This window comes from Spizellomyces punctatus (assembly GCF_000182565.1).
Source record: "Spizellomyces punctatus DAOM BR117 chromosome Unknown supercont1.20, whole genome shotgun sequence".
Taxonomy (NCBI): Eukaryota; Fungi; Chytridiomycota; class Chytridiomycetes; order Spizellomycetales; family Spizellomycetaceae; genus Spizellomyces; species Spizellomyces punctatus.
The window spans coordinates 223,797-241,678 of NW_015971556.1; the positions used below are offsets into that span (position 1 = coordinate 223,797).

General features: G+C 48.5%; 7 protein-coding genes across 7 annotated transcripts; 3 read left to right on the top strand and 4 right to left on the bottom strand.

The window, feature by feature from the left end:
- Positions 1–6: 6 nt before the first annotated feature.
- SPPG_08272 (uncharacterized protein) lies at positions 7–1,836 on the bottom strand. Its single transcript, XM_016756429.1, has 5 exons — positions 1,705–1,836; positions 1,260–1,610; positions 546–1,188; positions 409–476; positions 7–353 (listed from the first exon to the last, which is right to left on the bottom strand). Exons 1-5 carry the CDS (start codon positions 1,805–1,807, stop codon positions 178–180), a joined length of 1,341 nt encoding a protein of 446 aa, XP_016604413.1. The 5' UTR covers positions 1,808–1,836; the 3' UTR covers positions 7–177.
- Positions 1,837–2,086: 250 nt separating this feature from the next.
- On the top strand, positions 2,087–5,351 carry SPPG_08273 (uncharacterized protein; the record flags this gene model as incomplete). The annotated part of the gene is made up of 10 exons (XM_016756430.1): positions 2,087–2,184; positions 2,250–2,298; positions 2,391–2,431; positions 2,491–3,064; positions 3,125–3,223; positions 3,281–3,526; positions 3,585–3,674; positions 3,733–3,991; positions 4,047–4,690; positions 4,749–5,351. 10 exons carry the CDS (start codon positions 2,087–2,089, stop codon positions 5,073–5,075), a joined length of 2,427 nt encoding a protein of 808 aa, XP_016604414.1. The 3' UTR covers positions 5,076–5,351.
- Positions 5,094–6,875, bottom strand: SPPG_08274 (uncharacterized protein). The gene is made up of 6 exons (XM_016756431.1): positions 6,626–6,875; positions 6,349–6,556; positions 6,238–6,291; positions 5,733–6,175; positions 5,267–5,669; positions 5,094–5,192 (listed from the first exon to the last, which is right to left on the bottom strand). Exons 1-5 carry the CDS (start codon positions 6,800–6,802, stop codon positions 5,484–5,486), a joined length of 1,068 nt encoding a protein of 355 aa, XP_016604415.1. The 5' UTR covers positions 6,803–6,875; the 3' UTR covers positions 5,094–5,192; positions 5,267–5,483.
- Positions 6,876–7,188: 313 nt separating this feature from the next.
- Positions 7,189–10,608, top strand: SPPG_08275 (glycerol-3-phosphate dehydrogenase). Its single transcript, XM_016756432.1, has 9 exons — positions 7,189–7,471; positions 7,543–7,951; positions 8,053–8,233; positions 8,291–8,460; positions 8,519–8,944; positions 9,006–9,305; positions 9,368–9,654; positions 9,722–10,156; positions 10,219–10,608. Exons 2-9 carry the CDS (start codon positions 7,549–7,551, stop codon positions 10,327–10,329), a joined length of 2,313 nt encoding a protein of 770 aa, XP_016604416.1. The 5' UTR covers positions 7,189–7,471; positions 7,543–7,548; the 3' UTR covers positions 10,330–10,608.
- A 196-nt stretch (positions 10,609–10,804) lies between these two features.
- Positions 10,805–13,609, top strand: SPPG_08276 (V-type proton ATPase subunit B). The gene is made up of 11 exons (XM_016756433.1): positions 10,805–11,239; positions 11,328–11,383; positions 11,459–11,729; positions 11,798–11,937; positions 12,000–12,202; positions 12,268–12,391; positions 12,461–12,611; positions 12,678–12,760; positions 12,826–12,930; positions 12,998–13,127; positions 13,192–13,609. The coding sequence occupies exons 1-11, from the start codon at positions 11,152–11,154 to the stop codon at positions 13,374–13,376; spliced, it is 1,536 nt and encodes a 511-aa protein (XP_016604417.1). The 5' UTR covers positions 10,805–11,151; the 3' UTR covers positions 13,377–13,609.
- Positions 13,471–15,198, bottom strand: SPPG_08277 (uncharacterized protein). The gene is made up of 6 exons (XM_016756434.1): positions 14,663–15,198; positions 14,441–14,599; positions 14,280–14,376; positions 14,088–14,216; positions 13,748–14,023; positions 13,471–13,669 (listed from the first exon to the last, which is right to left on the bottom strand). Exons 1-6 carry the CDS (start codon positions 15,184–15,186, stop codon positions 13,574–13,576), a joined length of 1,281 nt encoding a protein of 426 aa, XP_016604418.1. The 5' UTR covers positions 15,187–15,198; the 3' UTR covers positions 13,471–13,573.
- A 683-nt stretch (positions 15,199–15,881) lies between these two features.
- On the bottom strand, positions 15,882–17,840 carry SPPG_08278 (uncharacterized protein). The gene is made up of 5 exons (XM_016756435.1): positions 17,712–17,840; positions 17,037–17,643; positions 16,878–16,976; positions 16,583–16,819; positions 15,882–16,515 (listed from the first exon to the last, which is right to left on the bottom strand). Exons 2-5 carry the CDS (start codon positions 17,322–17,324, stop codon positions 16,234–16,236), a joined length of 906 nt encoding a protein of 301 aa, XP_016604419.1. The 5' UTR covers positions 17,325–17,643; positions 17,712–17,840; the 3' UTR covers positions 15,882–16,233.
- Positions 17,841–17,882: the final 42 nt, after the last annotated feature.

Sequence of the window (17,882 nt, forward strand, 5' to 3'; positions counted from 1 at the left end):
TATAATGGGAAAGAATGGCCCGAACATATATTCTCGCTATTGATTCTGCCTTTTACTCGCAAAGACCAAGTTGACAGAGAAATTAGATATCTACATGCACGCATATCTGCAAAAAATATACTACAATAATGCAAACATCGGAGTTTCCAAATCATGAAATATTCGCCGTTTATATCCTCAACCTTGCCGTATCTTCTTCATTCGATCTGTCTCGGTCCCGCCATCGCGTCGACGTTTAGACCATTGTGGATTGTAAGAAACCTGATATTTGGCGCCCACGGCAAAGTCCTCAATTACCGGACCGCTATAATCGTCTTGTCCAGGCGATAAAAAATCCTCAAGCGTATATTGTTCTACAATGCGGACTTTGAGTTGCGATGTTCGCCGCCAAGGCAGTATAGTCCATACCTTCTGGTTCCTCCGCGACAAGTACAGGAGAGGTGGGGTTTAATGATACGTTACGTGAAGAGTCCATACTGAAAAATAAGCGATTACGTCAACTCCAAAGTGCCAATGATTATGACTCTAATTACGGGACCACTCACCCGTCGTTTATGAAAGCAACCTCCCCAAGCAAGGGCTCATCTCCCTGACTTTGCGTTAGGTCAATGCCTTCTACCATAACCATCCCTCCGGGTGACGACTGCTTGCTGAGAAGCGATCGTCGTTTGTCTGGCAGCGGTGTCGTATGTTGCCATTTTTTGTAAGGCCGCGTGACAACCTTATCGTACACCCCGGGTTTGCCGTTCGGATACGTTGATTTAGCCCCTTCTGCATAACGTCCTTCGCCCAGTCCTGATGTCTGCCTTTGCTGCCGCGGGCTCACCGGCGACGCGGTTGATGAAGCATCGCCTGTTCTCTTTGATGGAGTAACCTCCGGTCTTCGACCTTCAGCAGACTGTTCGGTGATCGGCTCCGACTGTGGTAGCGTTAAAGGCGATGAAGGGAGACTAGGATTTTCCGCGCTTTGTACAGAGGGAGCGAGGTGTTTTAATGGCCTTCGTAAAGTTTTTGGTGTGATATCAACCAAAACGCTTGTCGTTCGAGAAGCAGCTATTCGGCGGGGTGACGAGGATGTTCCCGTAGCCCTACCTAATATCGAACTTGTTGGGTTCGTTTGTTTTGTACGCAGCGCACCGGAGCTATCAGCAAGGGTAACAGTTTCTTCTGAATTCAACGGTGAAGACGCTGAACGGACGAATAGTAGACAACATGAGCCTTCTGGAGCCGAAAGCGTTCATGTCCCAGACCGAGCACACCTGTAGCGTCTAGGATATTGACAAGCCCGTCTTCCTGCGACCAAGTTTCTACCCCTGACGGCACCGCTTCGACGGACACAATCTTGGAATGCGTACCCTGAGCTGAACTCTGTATCGACCCTGGCTTTGGACTCTTTTTGACAGCAAGGCTGACGAAATGTTGGGCAGCTGTTGTTAGCTGCCCTTTTCCTGTCAGACTTTCAAATCTTTCAACTGCCTCTTTGACCGTTACAGAAACCGTCGGAGGAGCCACGTCCTGTGTCGCTTCGTCTTCCGACCACACTTCAGCTCCGTCGGGTTCTTTTTCGTCTACTTCTTCCCCATCATTCGGAAATGTCTGACTCTCCGCAGCTGCAAAAAGGAGACCAGGATATCTTTAGATTCATGCTCGCGTGTTCTCGTGCCAGTCAGTTGCCGTCGGGCCGGCTCAGATCGCCGCAGTTACCTCTAGCGTCGGTTACAATGCTATTCGAAGTTTCTTGCTCCGTTTCCTCATCTTCAAAGCCTCCTAGACCAGAGAGTCTAAGCACACGCTTTAGCAATGACATTGTGCTGGCGGTCAGTCCATAAAGTTGCGTAGGATGAACGAGGAAACCACGCGCTTTGGTCGCCTGGCGAAGTCACACGCGTCATGAAACCTCTCTGGGAAAGCTTTGGGTAAGCAGCTGCCGAAAGTCTATTTCGCTCCAAATTTCCCATCCGCCTGTCATCTCATCTGTCAATCCCCTCCTGCATAACGGAATCACCCAAGAGGTAATATTCTGCGGATATTTTTCTCCCCAACGAATGCTTATTAACCGCCTTTCAGTTCCTTCATATCAGGCAACATGTCAACGAGCTCATCCAAATTCAGGGAGCACGTCATCCCTTTGCGAGAATTGACAATGGGAGATGTTCTCACAGTGGACCGTGGCGAACTCATCAAGTAGGTATCAGAACCAAGCTGAACTTTGTTGCACGGCATCTTCCATGGAGTCCTCACTGTTTCAGGCAATTGAGGATGACCCACTCTGTAGCTATTGTTTATGACGACAACAATGTAAGATTAGCAATGTTCGCCGACAATGGGTCTATTTAGGACCTCTTGTGAAGTTTGTTCTTTTTGTTATAGCTGAAACTGTGGCTTTTTAGGCTATACGAGTATGGGGCCGTCAACAAGATGTGACGGATGCGTAAGTAGCACATCTGATCTATTTTGCACATGCGCTACTTCTGAAGATATCGCATGCAGTCTGCAAGAGTTGATGGTACATGTGGAAAAGTGGGAATTGGACGCGGCTGCATCTAAGCGTCGTGATACCGCCCAGCCTGCCTCAGAAGCCTCAAAAGTTATTTTGTTGGCTGACTGTAGGCCGTCTTCGCGCCAGACAGGAACTAACCGCGGCATGCCGCATGCCCCAACCGCGGAGGGGAAAGTCTCGAAGCGGGGCGGGGGAAGCGAGGTCGTTGACGGAACAGTGGAGACTACAAACACGGCTGCTATAAGCATTGTTACATCTCAGTCAAAGTCAGTCCAACACACTACGCCAATTCAAACAGGCCATGTGACTCAGACTGAGCAGGACCACAAAGCAATATCTAGCAAAGCTCCAATGACGAATGCCATATCTCCCACCAAGAATGAATCAAACCAGAGCGGCGTAGCACACCGGACACCACAAAGCTCAAAGACAAACACGACTTTCGACAAGGTCGTTAAGCTCGACAGAAGGGTACTAGAAAGCTCGAGGGACTTGCTTCTGGAGCAACTACGGCATATTGGAAAGAAAACTAGTGCAGACTGCACGTTAGATGATAGTCTCGCGGTGCGTATAGTTTCTCGTTCATACTAATACATCACACTTAGCTGAACGTAATCCGGATAGATTGTTGGGGTAAATGGCAGGTCCACCGTGGAGCGGAGTGCAGAAAAAGCCACTGCAAGCCTCGAAGCCTGGCAAAGGTTAAGGATTATGGCTATCGAGGTAAGTCACTGGCCACGATGGCGTAGAAGGTATTCTAAGTCCCAACGCGTTCCCTAGCGGCAAATGAAACGGACCCCGAGTCCGAGAGAAGCTTCTGCAACCACTCCGACGACCGCTACGGCGACGACGATGGAGGCTGGGGGAGCACAAGGACTTCACTCGATGACGTTCCCCGATAATTCCGTTGAACGCGAGGAAATGGAGCAAATCTTAGATGCGTTATCAATACACTTTATGAAATTCGACAGGATATGGGAGCAACATCCACGCGGCGCAGATGTCGAAGTTGAGTATAGCAACGGGGTCAGTAGACACTTGCACACTAAACTTCCTTAAAGACGAAGTTCTAACGTTGGACCAGTCATTTAAGATAACTGGCCCAGCTGAAGTGGCCGATGAAATTCATCAGTCATACCAAAATTATTTCGCTGAAGTGGCTCGACCAGCACTGGTATGTCGCAATTCACATAGCTGCCTCCTCAACGTTTTCTTACCATATAAGTCTCCAGGAAACCCTTCGAAGTGAGCAACAAGTTCTTTTGGATGAACAAACGGCTTTGAATCTTGCAAAGGAAGAAATGGACGCGCCGTTCAATGATACCAGAGCTCACAGGCCACCAAGCGATATCTCTCATCAGGAGCATGGTCCAAGAGAGCAGTCGTCAGCAGGTCCAAGTGGTTCATCGAAGCCCATTGTTGAAATTATTCCGCCTTCATGGCCCGTTCCTCCGGTGCATGTAGCTGCGCCTGAGCGCGAAGAAATGAATGGTAAGTAGCAGCCGCGTGTCTTTTATGCCGCAACCAAGAATGTAACATTTGACAGCCTCAGCGGCGCGAGCATCAGAGCACCAAGCGACTACAACCGCCGCTGATGTGCATTTAGAACAACCTAGTAGGGAAGCCCCCCAATACCCTGTTTATGTACCACACAAGATGAAAGGCAAGGGCAAATGTACACTGGACGCCATTTCGACCACCAAGGACGCATCTCCTCCATCAGAAGCGCTGCCACAAACCTCTTTGCCGTCTGCAAAGGAAAATGGTTTTGATTCGGAGGAGGCAATCGTCACCAGTAAGCCTGCTCCCCCTGAGCTAGCGAGAAATCAGCCAATAGCGGTCATATCCTCCAAACCAATAGCAAGCGGCCTTGCTCCATCAGCGGAACCCGTTGAAAGTAATGCAGCGCCAACACTTGACTCCGCAACATCACCACAAACAACGGAAGCTTACAAGATCGCCTTGCCAACACGGACGGATACCCCTTCGATAGATGCGTCGATCACGACCCTTGGTTACGTCTCATCGCTTTCCAAGTTGCAAGCACTCAGGAGCGATAACCTGGCAAGATTCTTCCGTTTGCCAATTGAGATGCAGACCCTGGATACATCCTCGTTTCTGCATCTTCATGCCGTGGTGAAGCGCATTGGCGCGGTAGTCGGTGTTAATGCTGGAGTTTACGACAAGCAGGTACGTTTGGCGCTTTCCATTGAATGATACATTGGCTTGATCCTTTGTTCCTTTGCAGAGATTGTTTTTCATTGCGTACACGCACGAAGTGCTGGAAGAGGCGACAAGAAAGGTTGATGAACACATCGCTGCGGTGTGGATGCGACCTGAGATGGACGTTCCATTCGCTGCGAGAACTCCGCCGTTAAGTCCGCCGTTAAGCGTCGTCCGCACTCAATCCGGCGCTCAAGCGTTTGAAGTGAACACCCTCGTAAGTTCACCATCAAATGGGAGTAGCCCTCACATGCAGCCCTATGGTATGCCTCTAACGACTATGTGTGGACCGCCCTATTCTTTGCATCCTTACCAACCCATGATGCGACCGCAATGGTACTACCCGTCCTGAGGCCATATGTGACTTGAAGGGAAATGTGTTGGCGTATTGCGAAACCTATGTATTAAACAGAAAGGGGCGTAAAGATCCTCTTTAGCATCAAGGACGCCTAGTTAAGGGGTCAACTCCCTAGTAGCCGAGGAATTTGCAATTAGTAACTCGGATCGTTTTGAATTCGACCAGCAGTAAGAGCTTTGACATACGTAGCAGATATCTTGCTTAATTTTGCATAGAACTTTCTTCTGAAAATAACAACTGTCTTCTGAGCAGTCGAAGTATATAAATAAGTACATTGCACGCCAAAAATCATTGGCACCTCACACCCACTACAGGATATAGCATATCTACAAGAAACCAAAGCGCCTGTACCGTAAAATATGATAAAACCCCTCTTCTAATCACTAAAATAGGTATAATGTATCAAGCCCGACTTCTCCACCATTTGAGTCCAGCAACACTCGCCGTCGCTGCCAAAATCAGAGACGCCCCCAAAACGGAAGTAACTTGTGGAACTTCATGGAAGAATACGAGACCAAAAATGAAAGCAAAGACAATGTCCAGGTTTCGCATGAGAGTAGCTGGACCGGCGTTGGCCAGTTGTAAGCCCTAAGAAGAGGAAATATAAGCAACGAGCTAGCGATCGTCGCTCAATAAGCATGTAGACTTTACCGCGTTTAAGAAGCATTGCGCCACAAATGCAGACAAGCCAACCGAAAGCATAACAAGCCATTGTAGTCGAGTCCATTCTCCCAGAGGGACAGCGTCTTGAAATAAGGCTAGTCCTATTCCGGAGAGTATTGTCGACATGGCTCCGAAATACGTGACATGCACCATAAATGAACATCTCCCCCCAATTTTGCGAACAAGGCAGTAGGCAACAGCACTCATCAGCGCACCACCAAACGCGGCCAATGCTGCCCATGACGTGTGGGTCTCGCCGGTTGCAGAGTGGTGGGTATCGGCCGGAGATCCAAATAGGATCTCGGGACGAGAAACAAGCGCGACACCACATAGACATGCTGCGGACGCAAAGATATCGGGGCCAGTCAGTGGCTCGCCGAGGACTATACGCGCCAAGATCGCAGTAAATGCGGGGCCAGTAAAGAAAATTGCTAGGAGAACACGCATCTCAGCTTGCATCAACTGTGACTTGAATCTAGACCAAAGAACCTACTCATTCCATCTCCCAGAGGCATGTTGACAATCGTGAAAAAGTAGAGTCCCAAACCTGCAGCATAGTCAGCATGGATGTCAGGCATTAACACGTCAATGAGATAAACAGTACCCGTTGCTCCAGCTGTGCCTCGTGCGACGAGCCATGCTCTATTTAGCGTAGGAGGTCCCCAAGGGGCAACACCAAGATAAACGCAGGAAATGGCACCGAGAACAAATTGAATTACCGAGCGGACGAGAACAATTTGCAGGAATGGGAAAGATGCGCCAGAAAGTTTCACGAGGACGGACATGAGAGAGAATAAAAGTGCAGATAGGGCCTAATGCCGACAAATAAAGAGTCATTTTACTAGTTTCCTTCTGGCCTTGAACCAAAAACTCGCATGTACCGTAAACGATAATCCCAAAAGTTCTTTACTGCCTTCTTGCGGAGCTGGAGGCTTGTCAAGAAGGGGCTGTCTTTCAGCAGCATCTTCGTCTGCAGGAAGAACAACCGCCTCGGCGGGTTCTGGAACTGGACCAGGAGCGATATCCACCTCCATCTCGTTGGCATTGTGCAATGACATTGTGTAAGGTGGGTAGTGCCGTAGCAATGAGGCCAATTGTTAATTTCACACTAATGGGTTTTATAAAATCTCGTTGCAAAAAAAAACCAAGAATGCGCGATGCTGGCTTCCGGTCACGTGACAAACATCGATCAAGCCTCACATGTCAATCTGGTGGGTTTTCAGAAGGCAACCTTCTCTGACTGTTGGTTGGCCGCGTGCCCATCAATGTGGCCCGTCGAGAATACCAGACGCAAAGTCCATAGCCTTGCAAGTGTTGGTGATTGTCGACATGGTCTGACAACGATGGACATGCGGCCATCACGGCTGTTGGACATTTGGAAACAATGTCGTCCTTAAATGCATCCAAAGATCGATATCGGGTGCTATGGTTTGAACACTGTAAAACTAAAACCGGGGAAAGAAAGCGCGGCGGGGGGGAGATCAAAATGCCCACATCGCCCAATCTCGTGCAAGTGCTCTTTACATGACTGTGCCGTCAATTGCAACCAATGATTTGAGTTTTCACGAGCACTGCAAGTTGCGACGTCACCCCGCGCCCGCTTGTTTTTCAAACCGATACTTGTTTAGCCTCATTTGCACACATTACCACACACGGGTGACGTTGAACACCGAATGCTCATCTGAGCAGCATCTGGGAACAAGACCGATCTCATTGTGCACAGCAGTGTATGTACTTAGTCCTGCGAGCCAATCCACGCACGATTTAGCATTCCAACCTTGGTCGGTCCCAATCACAGGTCATCATGTGGCGAAATCTTAAAAGACCTCTGGCAGTCGTCGCGGCAACTGCGACAGCTGGCGGTGCAACAGCAGCAACACTATACGCGTTTGGTGGTGAAAAGGAGAGCCATGCTTTCCCAGCACCGGGCTTTTTACTTCGTCACCCGCTGCACGCGGAAGCCCAAGGTCAAACAATTACTGACAAGGACAAGCAGCCGCATTCTTTGTGGACTCCTCCTTCAAGGAAGGAAATGATCAACGCCTTAAAGGGCGTACCAAAGGACGCAGCCCCGGGAGTAAAGGGACCTGGCGGCGAATTCGATCTATTAATTGTCGGTGCGGGTGCAACTGGCAGCGGTTGTGCTGTAGATGCCGCGACGCGAGGACTGAAAGTTGCTTTGGTGGAGCGAGATGATTTTGCTTCCGGTAAGAGAAATAAGCAGACTGCATCCTGCTGGGCAACGACCTTGTACGGTTATATGTGCCCTACGAACGAGTTTGTTTACATGTTTGCTTCCTCACCATAGGAACCAGTTCAAGAAGTACAAAACTGGTTCACGGAGGTGTACGATATCTAGAAAAAGCATTCTGGGAATTGGATTACGAACAGTACAAGCTCGTAAAAGAAGCACTCCACGAGAGAGGCGTTTTCTTGAAGATCGCTCCCTTCCTTTCTTACCAACTGCCCACCATGATCCCGCTCTACAAGTATGTAAAGTGAGGCTCGAGCGGTTGGGAAGCCGTTTCTTATTCTTTTCCTCTCAGGTGGTGGCACTTGCCGTATTACTGGGGTGGTTGCAAAGCTTACGACGCGCTAGCCGCTTTTAGTGGTGATGCTCTCTCCCAGAGTTACTTTCTAAGCAAGTCAAAGGCCCTCGAGGCGTTCCCTATGCTGAAAAAGGAGGATCTTGTGGCCGCCCTTGTGTACTATGATGGTACGTTATTTAGTTTTTTGAACGCTTGCAGGAACCGCCTAACCGGAATGGCATACAGGTGCACACAACGATGCACGCATGAACGTGGCGTTGGCTTTGACAGCGGTGGCTCACGGCGCAGTCGTAGCTAACCATACCGAGGTTGTAAAGATCTTGAAGAAGAAGAGGACAACGCTCTTGGGCAAATTCAACCTTGGGGAAGAAGAGATTTGTGGTGCCATCGTGCGAGACAACTTAACTGGTGAAGAATGGGAGGTCAAAGCCAAGGGAGTCATCAATGCTACTGGACCCTTCACTGATGGCCTGCGCAAGTTGGACGCTGGAATATCGACTGCAGAAATTGTGGCGCCTAGTGCCGGTGTGCATATTGTGCTGCCTAATTACTACAGCCCACGTAACATGGGTCTGATCGACCCGGCGACAAGCGACGGTCGTGTTATCTTCTTCTTGCCTTGGCAAGGAAGTACCATCGCCGGTACCACCGGTAAGGCAAATGTCTGCCTTGCTCGTTTTGTCGCATTTTAATAACAGATAATTGTTCCCAGACTCACCTACCGAAGTGACTCAGAATCCAATTCCAACCGAAAAGGAAATCAACTGGATTCTTAGTGAAATCCAGAACTATCTGAGCCCAGAAATCAAAGTTCGGCGCGGTGATGTGCTTGCCGCATGGTCCGGAATTCGTCCTCTTGTGCGCGACCCTCATGCCAAGAACACCGCGGCCCTAGTCCGTAACCATATGATTAATGTGAGCCCTAGCGGCTTGCTCACTATCGCCGGTGGTAAATGGACTACCTACCGTGAAATGGCACAGGAAACTATTGATAAAGCTATCCAAGTGTTCGGTGCGTATCACAGTGGACTCGCGCTACGAGGGAAGGCGTTTTAATCAACAGATCTACTCTAGACCTCAAGCCAACTGGCCCTTGTGTGACTGAACATGTACTCCTCGTCGGCTCCCACAACTGGTCAAAGAATATGTTCATCAAGCTTGTACAACACTTTGGTTTGGACACAGAAGTTGCCCAGCACCTTGTTGGCGCATATGGTGATAGAGCATGGGCAGTAGCCTCGCTGGCGTCTTTGAGTGGCAACAGATGGCCTCTTGTGGGTAAGCCATTGGCTGTCGGTTACCCCTATATCGAGGCGGAGGTTCGGTATGCTGTGCAGAGAGAATATGCGTGCACTGCGGTGGTAAGCAAGCTACTCTGACGCCCGTCACTTCTGCATTAGGAGTCTTACCGAAAAATACTCTTTATAGGATGTCATTGCACGTCGTACCCGACTGGCGTTCCTGAACGCGCAAGCAGCCCTTGAGGCACTACCACGGGTGATTGATATCATGGCTGCTGAACTGAACTGGAACGAGGCCCGCAAGAAACAGGAATACGAGCAAGGCAAAGATTTCCTCAAGTATATGGGCCTGCGTGAACCTGGTGCAGTCTCATTCCCCATGCCGGATGATGGCGACATCACGTTCTACGAGCGGACACATTTCCGCCCTGACGAACTAGCGCGATACCAAGCAGAGTTCAACAAGCTTGACTATGACAAGGATGGTCACATCAGCGAGAAGGATTTGAGTCGCGTGTTGAAACAGCTTGGTGTGAAAATGACTGCCGCGGAGATGGAGGGTGTGATTGCTGAGGTGGACTTGAACAAGAATGGCTCAGTGGAGTTCAACGAATTTTTGGAGGTAGGCATTGTTCTATCCCGTGTTTTTGCCATGCCAGCATCTGATGTATTTCTCCACTCTAGGTTCTGGCCGCCGTAAAGGACTTCCGTGCCCGCTCCAAATTCGCAGAGATTGTGTCAGACTACGAAAAGCGCGAACAGCTCAGCACTGAACGCAGCGGCGGAGGCGTATAATCTGAATGTCGGGACTGGGGAGTATCTACGGACTGGGGTACTTGGGCAACCTTTAATTTTATCTATTACTTTATTTAAGGCGGAATTCAGACCGGTTCTAATTTAGTGAGAGTTTGGAGGCGATTTGATTTCTGACCTCGTTTAATGCGTATTCTGTCAGAGGCGTTACTTTGGTTGTTGTTGTCGAGCTCAAAAATAGGTAGAAAGTAGAACGTTGCAGCGATAGTTTACTACTTGCTTTTTTTTCAATCAACTACCGTTTTACTTTACTGTCCCCTGCAACCCTTTCGACTGTACAGAACCCTTCACTTTGGAACCATATCATATAATTCGCTCCCTAACATCCAATCTTCTTCTTCGCTCCCGCTCCACTGCAGGTCCAACATATCCCCTTTTGCCTCGCGAGTTTGCGCAGTCCTGCTGGGCAAACACAGAGGTCAGGTTGGTTGGTTGTTCTACGGAATTTGGGGTTTCGCGTTGGTGTTGTTCTTGCTGATGTCGTGCTGCGCGGTTGTTGTGAATAAGCTGCAGGAGCTCATCATAGTCTTGTTTGTCGAGTGTTAGCCGAGTGGGCGTTCGGGAGAGCATCGTTGAGGGGTGGAATTTGTCAAAAGAATGAGGTTTTGCCACCTGCCTGTAAATCCCACAGCTAAGCACTCGCGTAGAGGGGGTGGTCAGCCATCCGAGATAGCTCTGCCGGCATCAAGCAATTATACCATCTCTCATCGCCCGCCTTTTCTCGCGCGTTTACCTCAACGTCGCTTCCATATCCTGTTGAGTTCGTTAGACTAGTGACAGTTTACAGCCTTCATCCTATTCGGAATGGCGGACCCCAGGATTACTTCCCAGGAAGCCGCTGCGATTCATGCGGCAGCGGTTACGCGCAATTATGTCGTCCAGCCGCGCTTGGGTGAGTTTGCGGTCTGAATGAGGAGAGCTTGGGGTTTTGTATGTTGGTAAAAAAAAAGCCTCTGCTAAACTCTTCTTTTGTCTGGTAGATTATCGTACAGTCGCAGGTGTCAATGGACCGCTTGTCATTTTGGACAACGTAAAGGTCAGTCTTGCCCTCGGTCGACATTCTGAAGCCCTCCTCTAAAACCCATTGACGAATAATTGCCTCTATACACAGTTTGCAAAGTTTTCGGAAATCGTGGAGCTTACTCTTCCCGACGGATCGAAGCGCTCGGGTCAGGTCTTGGAAGTCCAGGGAAAACGCGCTATCGTCCAGGTCTTTGAAGGAACATCCGGCGTCGATGCGAACGCTACTCGAGTTGAGTTCACTGGAGACACGTTGAAGATTCCAGTGTCCGAAGACATGTTGGGACGAGTGTTCAACGGATCCGGTAAAGGCATTGACAGGGGACCCAAAGTCTTTGCTGAGGAATACTTGGATATCCAAGGTATGATGACACGAAACAGTTTTTCATTTGGATCCTCGGAGACCGAGCTGATAAATATGTGTCAATAGGTCAGCCCATCAATCCATTCTCTCGTATCTACCCGGAGGAGATGATTCAGACCGGAATCTCTGCTATTGATACAATGAATTCCATTGCCCGTGGACAGAAGATTCCTATCTTTTCTGCGGCTGGTTTGCCTCATAACGAGGTATTCTCATCTCATTTTGACCATATTTGTTATGCAGTGCTGATGTACCTGTTACTTTATAGATTGCGGCGCAAATCTGTCGACAAGCTGGCTTGGTCAAGCGCATTGACAAGGGAGTTTTGGATGGCCACGAAGACAACTTTGCGATCGTATTTGGTGCTATGGGTGTAAACTTGGAAACTGCTCGTTTCTTCAAACAAGATTTCGAAGAGAATGGTTCTTTGGAGCGTGTGACCCTGTTCTTGAACTTGGCGAATGATCCTACGTGAGCAGATATTTAACAATTTGACGTACTCGGATGCAGTGTACTTATCGTGATTCACTGGACAGGATCGAGCGTATTATTACTCCCCGTCTTGCCCTTACAACGGCGGAATACTACGCATACCAGCTCGAGAAGCACGTACTTGTCATTCTCACTGACATGAGTTCTTACGCTGATGCCTTGCGTGAGGTACACCGCAGTCTGTCTTGAATAGCATCAGCATGAGCAACGCCAACTCAACTATCTTCTGCCCTGTAGGTATCTGCTGCTCGTGAAGAAGTACCTGGTCGCCGTGGTTATCCCGGTTACATGTACACGGATTTATCTACGATTTATGAGCGAGCTGGCCGTGTGGCTGGACGTAATGGGTCTATTACCCAAATTCCTATTTTGACGATGCCGAACGATGGTATTGTTACGGGCTTCAACTAATATCGTTTGACGTACTCTGGACTGAGTGTTCTTGTGTTGGCAGATATCACCCACCCCATTCCCGATTTGACGGGATACATTACTGAAGGACAAATCTTCATTGATCGTCAACTTCACAACCGTCAGGTATGTTCTCACGAGGATTGTTGTGGGAATCGTTTCGGCATTTGCATAACACTTGTTCTACTCAGATATACCCACCAATAAACGTATTGCCGTCACTCTCCCGATTGATGAAGAGCGCCATTGGCGAAAAGCTTACGCGAAAAGATCACGGAGATGTTTCCAACCAACTGGTGAGCAACTTACTTTGAGTTAGCAGGTCCCGTCTATCCGGTTCTTGATAAATATCAACATCATCAGTACGCGAAATATGCCATCGGTCGTGATGCTGCAGCCATGAAAGCTGTCGTAGGAGAGGAAGCCTTGAACCAAGAAGACAAATTGTCGTTGGAGTTCCTTGAAAAGTTTGAGAAATCGTTCATTGCCCAAGGTACATTTCCGCTTGCTTCCCGCCGACCTGAATCCCTGCACTCATAGTTCGCATCGCACATCAGGATACTATGAAGGACGCACTATATTCGAATCTTTAGACCTTGCGTGGTCCCTCTTGCGTATCTTCCCCAAGGAAATGTTGAACCGAATCCCACAGAAGATTCTGACTGAATATTATCAGCGGGCGAAGGCCACTAGGGCAGGTGCCGCTGCATCTGAGCCTGCTTCATCGCAGTCACAAGCTTAGAGGTTTAGTGACACGCGGTAGAAGCTTTCTTTATGTCCTTGAATAACATGTCGCGTGTTCTTATGCTATTCACCCACGGCCGTCCACTGCAAGCTCTTTACACAATGCATGTTTCTCAATGTTTTGCTGGAGATATTATAGTTACACGTGTTTGCCGTTAAATAATTGGTGACTATGTGCAAAGGTGATGATCTATCCTAATGGTTTGTATCCTGAAAGAAATTTTGCTGGACGATATGCCGTATACATTGCAGGATAATATTCTTCTCTTTTCTGATATCCGCCTCCAGAAGCTGTAGAAAGACAGAGAAACCGATAATGAGGAACTAAAACGCTGATGCACTTGGCAAATCGAAAAATAAAAAACGCACCATTTTCAGTAAGGGGCGTCTCTTTTGCTGCACAATTGGCGCGGTCGAACGTGGTTTTTTGGGTTTTGCTTCAGGCTTTTCATGTCGAAAGGTGCATTCATCCCCTTTCAAACATTTCCCGCGAACAAAGTATTTACAGAGCCGTATGGGTCGCTTGGCTTGTTTCCGTGGTTCAGCGTCATTTTCTCTTTGTCCTTCAGCTTCAGATGTGGAAGAGGACGAAATAGCGTCGTCGTCCGAAGCGTAGGCGGATATCATACCGAGAACATTTTCCTCCTGTGGCGTGAAGAATGTTGAGCGCAAGTACGAAATACGAGGCATTATAAACATGAATATGCACCTTGGGTGGCTTCGTGCTGGATGACGTGTGTGTGCCTTCATGTCCACGTCCACGCCCTCGCCCTCTTGGACCCCCCTTCTCACCTCGAATCACCTCTCCGCGTGCTATTCGTTCTTCTTCTTCTTGTTGCTGTGTAAAAAAAAAAAAAATTAGGGGCGAGTCTAGCGTCAGACGAACGAACAAAGGCCCAACCTTCTTGCGAATGTTCTCATCCGTCGGGTATCGCTTCTTCCTCTCTGCAATCCATTTCTCAATGTCCTCGGGAGCTTCGAGGGAGACAAACGTTTTTCTGTACAATGTACAGTCATCAGTCCTCATTGACACAACACGCAAATAGTGCAATAGATACATACTTGACCCCGTCAATCATAGCGTGCACTTCCTCTTCATGTAATCTGACCGTTTTTTTTGATGCTTCAAAATCACATTCAGAACATTTGACGTGAGTTTGGTTGTGGGTTATGTATTGAGAACGGGCATCGAAGGATTTTTCGCAAGTGTCGCAGCGGAACCTGCGTAAAAAATACCATATGAACACATGCTGAGGTGTAACTGGTAGTAAACTTCAGCTTTACCTTCTATCGGGAACAGCTGGTGGAGGTGCATTTTGATAGTCGTATGTTACTGTAGGCACTGTAGGGACTGTATGAACTGTAGGGACATTTGAAACTCCATTCGCGAAGGCTCCCATTATCGACTCCCAGCTGTTCATCTGCTCCATGGCATTTAGTCCCATGGGCACCGAGAACCCAAACATTTGCTGTTGCTGTTGCTGCTGTTGTTGGAGATAGAGCTGCTGTTGCTGGATAAACAACTGTTGCTGGTTGAACGGAAGGTATTGTTGGGAGAACTGCGGTGCGTACTGCTGGGAATACTGGTAAGCATGTTGTTGGGGATATTCTTGCTGATACTGTGGTGCCGTGTTTGGTTGCGCTGATACTGACGTTCTCTGATATGGTGCATATCGGTTGTCCTGAGAAGAGTGTCGAGGAGACTCTTGTTGTCGATCCCGATGTCGCGGGCCACTGCGTGCAGAGTATGTAGGTGGAGGCCCGTATCCATGTGGATGACCAGATCCCGAAGACTGCGATTGTGCCATTGTAAAAAGGCTCTACCAAAAGAAAAACTCGACCAGAAAAGCTCAAGTCTGAGATGAGCTGGTCAGTGGCACAGCAGTGTCGGTTACGTGATCGAATTCTCTGCCTTCCAAACGTTTTGTCACCTCCCACCAACCGTCCAATGACAGAGCCCCCTGCACCATCTACCAGTTCCTCCGTGGAGAGTCGTGAATCCACTATAGCTAAACTAAAAAGCGAACTCATCCATCTCGCCAGTGCGCGAGAGAAAATAGAAAGTGACCTAAGGAGACTCTGCACCGAGGAAGGTCTCCTTTTGGTGGCCATTGATGAGGTCAAGCAGAGGATGAGAGGAAGGGATGCTGACACAGATAGTTCTTACGATGACATGGGGAATGAACAGAGTATGTGGAGCAATATGTTTGGTACCGGCGTGAATTCACTGGACATTGGGGATCTACCGGGGATACATAGGAATGGAAGTCCTTCTCGTCAATAATGTGATTGAGAAGAAGTAGTGCTACGAGTCTTACTAGGTGCAGGCCACCAGTTTCATAGATAAAGTTGTTCCACTGCAGCAATTGAGTTAGAACCAGACTAAGGTTATATGATGGGCAATAGCACTCCTTCTGTCTGGAATTGTCTGCACGACATTTCTTTTGCTGATCAGACAGGAACTTCCCTCTGCGCCGAATCATCTTAGTTTTTGGTGAACAATATCAGTTTCCAGCTTTTTTCCAATCCAGTACATTTCCATGACAGATAGATGGTTGTATATAAATATTGGAATGCAGTAAATTTAATCTTACATTGTAGGAATCCTTAACTCAACTGTCAATTAGGAAATCCGCCGGTAGCAGCAGGATGCGGGATGCAATGTGTCGGATATGGCTACTGAATGAATTGTTCAGCATACCGGTGTCAACAGACCCCTTGCTGCATTGCCAGGCGGAGCTCAGCAGATATATCTGTCTTAATGCGCTGGAATGGCCGTGATACATCGTCCCAGGGAGCCGTGCGACGGTGTTGGTGAACTGTCTCTAACTCGAGCCATGCCGCTTCAGTCCAATTCAAATTACTCCCTTTCTTGCTGCACTCCAAAGTTTATACAGCATTTTCCACCGGGCAAGTTTAACCTCAAATAAGTTAAAGTTGGCCTTTTCTAGTGCTTGCAGATATGCATCACAGGGAATCGCGGCTAACAGAGCAGGCAGAGCGGACATTGGGGTGTCTTTCAAGAAGGAGCGGGCGGTAATTAAATGATCGTTTGCTGTCGTCGCCACTTCAAAGGCGACCTCTTCAAGTTCATGACTGGGTCCGTTACGGAATACATCTTCCGTGGATAGCGAGTGCTTAATGGGTTGATCATAGATTGATCAGAGGCACATTTGGATGCGCTGAACTAAACTTCATTTATACCTTTGCCATAATTTCAGATGGCAGATAAAATCGCCTTTCTTTGACATGGAAGGGCGTTCCACGGAGGATCGTTGTAATTCCGCCAGCTTTGCCTACATGGCTAGCTGCATGGTCGGCATGATGGTCCCGGATCCCTAGAGTCTCTAGCAAAAGGTACAGCACGCTGGAAGCTGTATTCTCAGCGTAGTTCTCCAAATCCTTTATAGTTGGGTATTGAGGATCTTGAAGATTCGCTTCCTGTGATGGCAGCCATTCAGTAAACGCGTTTGAAGGAGGTAACAGCCACTGCCCATACCCTTGCAGTCAAGATGCGCTTGAACCATGAGTGTGAAAGTGGTGCTACATCCATGGAGTGGGCGAGCAACATCGTAACGGGATGATTAGGAGGTCGTCCCTATTCACGGTTTGCTCAGCGACCTCGGAAACAGAAGGTCATGGTGTGGGCCTAGCCTACCGCGTACGTCTTTTCTATAGCGTCTCTCCACCAATCTATCCTCATCTTTCCCAAGTTTGGATTCTTCACATTCTCCCGAATAAGTGCCGTCTCCACATTGAAAGCGCGAACCGCCCAAGCACCAGTTCGTGCAGCGGGCGGTATGAACAATGTCGCTACATAGTTCTCATAGTCGCTGTTCCTCAAAAGTTTTTTTGCATATTCTTCTGCATTCTGATAGGTCGAGGTCGACTGCGATCTCCTACAGATGGTGACAACTTGACGGCGCGTTGAATGAAATGGCGACATGTTTCAACAGTTGCCGATCTCGAGGAAATGTCGCCTGGTTGCAACAGCTTCACAAGGATTTTGTGGAACACGTGACAAATCTCCCCGGCTGTCTGGACAACTTTGCGCTTGCTGAGATTGCAAAAGATGGCACGATTTCAAGTGCATTGAGTATCAAAGAATGCTTCAGCATCTGGGCAAGTCGACGATGGGATCCCACTGGTAGGATTGATTCGGTCACATTTTGCAGCGATCGCAATTCTTGTTGTCATGCAACTCGTAGGGTGTAGGACCCAGTTGGGTGTGGTTCGAAAGGCGCCAGTACGACACGGACGTTTGCCTGTATCATACTGGATGATGAAAAAGGAAGCGGAAACGAGCTCGATAGCCCATGAATCTTTCACTCACATCGTTGCTACAGTCGTGACTCTCAACTTTTTACACGGCGCAGTGACAATATACCAAAAAACCCGTCCCTTTTCATTTTTGACGATGCACGGAAATAAAGCAATCCGGTGTCGACGACGCCCTGACGCTGTGAATAAAAATCCAGGAAAACAGGAGCAATCCCCCGGATGG

Coding starts and splice junctions, on each gene's coding strand:
- SPPG_08276 (XM_016756433.1), top strand. CDS start 11,152: ATGGCGGACCCCAGGATTACTTCCCAGGAAGCCGCTGCGATTCATGCG. Junction 11,730..11,797: donor GGAATACTTGGATATCCAAG/GTATGATGACAC, acceptor ATGTGTCAATAG/GTCAGCCCATCAATCCATTC. Junction 13,128..13,191: donor GAAATCGTTCATTGCCCAAG/GTACATTTCCGC, acceptor ATCGCACATCAG/GATACTATGAAGGACGCACT.
- SPPG_08278 (XM_016756435.1), bottom strand. CDS start 17,324: ATGTCGCCATTTCATTCAACGCGCCGTCAAGTTGTCACCATCTGTAGG. Junction 16,977..17,036: donor CTATAGAAAAGACGTACGCG/GTAGGCTAGGCC, acceptor AACCGTGAATAG/GGACGACCTCCTAATCATCC. Junction 16,820..16,877: donor AGCGCATCTTGACTGCAAGG/GTATGGGCAGTG, acceptor CTGCCATCACAG/GAAGCGAATCTTCAAGATCC.
- SPPG_08272 (XM_016756429.1), bottom strand. CDS start 1,807: ATGTCATTGCTAAAGCGTGTGCTTAGACTCTCTGGTCTAGGAGGCTTT. Junction 1,189..1,259: donor CAATATCCTAGACGCTACAG/GTGTGCTCGGTC, acceptor TCGTCCGTTCAG/CGTCTTCACCGTTGAATTCA. Junction 354..408: donor TGTCGCGGAGGAACCAGAAG/GTATGGACTATA, acceptor TCCGCATTGTAG/AACAATATACGCTTGAGGAT.
- SPPG_08274 (XM_016756431.1), bottom strand. CDS start 6,802: ATGTCATTGCACAATGCCAACGAGATGGAGGTGGATATCGCTCCTGGT. Junction 6,557..6,625: donor TTTTGGGATTATCGTTTACG/GTACATGCGAGT, acceptor TGTCGGCATTAG/GCCCTATCTGCACTTTTATT. Junction 5,670..5,732: donor CGCAATGCTTCTTAAACGCG/GTAAAGTCTACA, acceptor TCCTCTTCTTAG/GGCTTACAACTGGCCAACGC.
- SPPG_08277 (XM_016756434.1), bottom strand. CDS start 15,186: ATGGCACAATCGCAGTCTTCGGGATCTGGTCATCCACATGGATACGGG. Junction 14,600..14,662: donor CCAGCTGTTCCCGATAGAAG/GTAAAGCTGAAG, acceptor TTTTTTACGCAG/GTTCCGCTGCGACACTTGCG. Junction 14,024..14,087: donor CCAGCACGAAGCCACCCAAG/GTGCATATTCAT, acceptor TTCACGCCACAG/GAGGAAAATGTTCTCGGTAT.
- SPPG_08275 (XM_016756432.1), top strand. CDS start 7,549: ATGTGGCGAAATCTTAAAAGACCTCTGGCAGTCGTCGCGGCAACTGCG. Junction 9,306..9,367: donor TAAAGCTATCCAAGTGTTCG/GTGCGTATCACA, acceptor GATCTACTCTAG/ACCTCAAGCCAACTGGCCCT. Junction 9,655..9,721: donor AATATGCGTGCACTGCGGTG/GTAAGCAAGCTA, acceptor TACTCTTTATAG/GATGTCATTGCACGTCGTAC.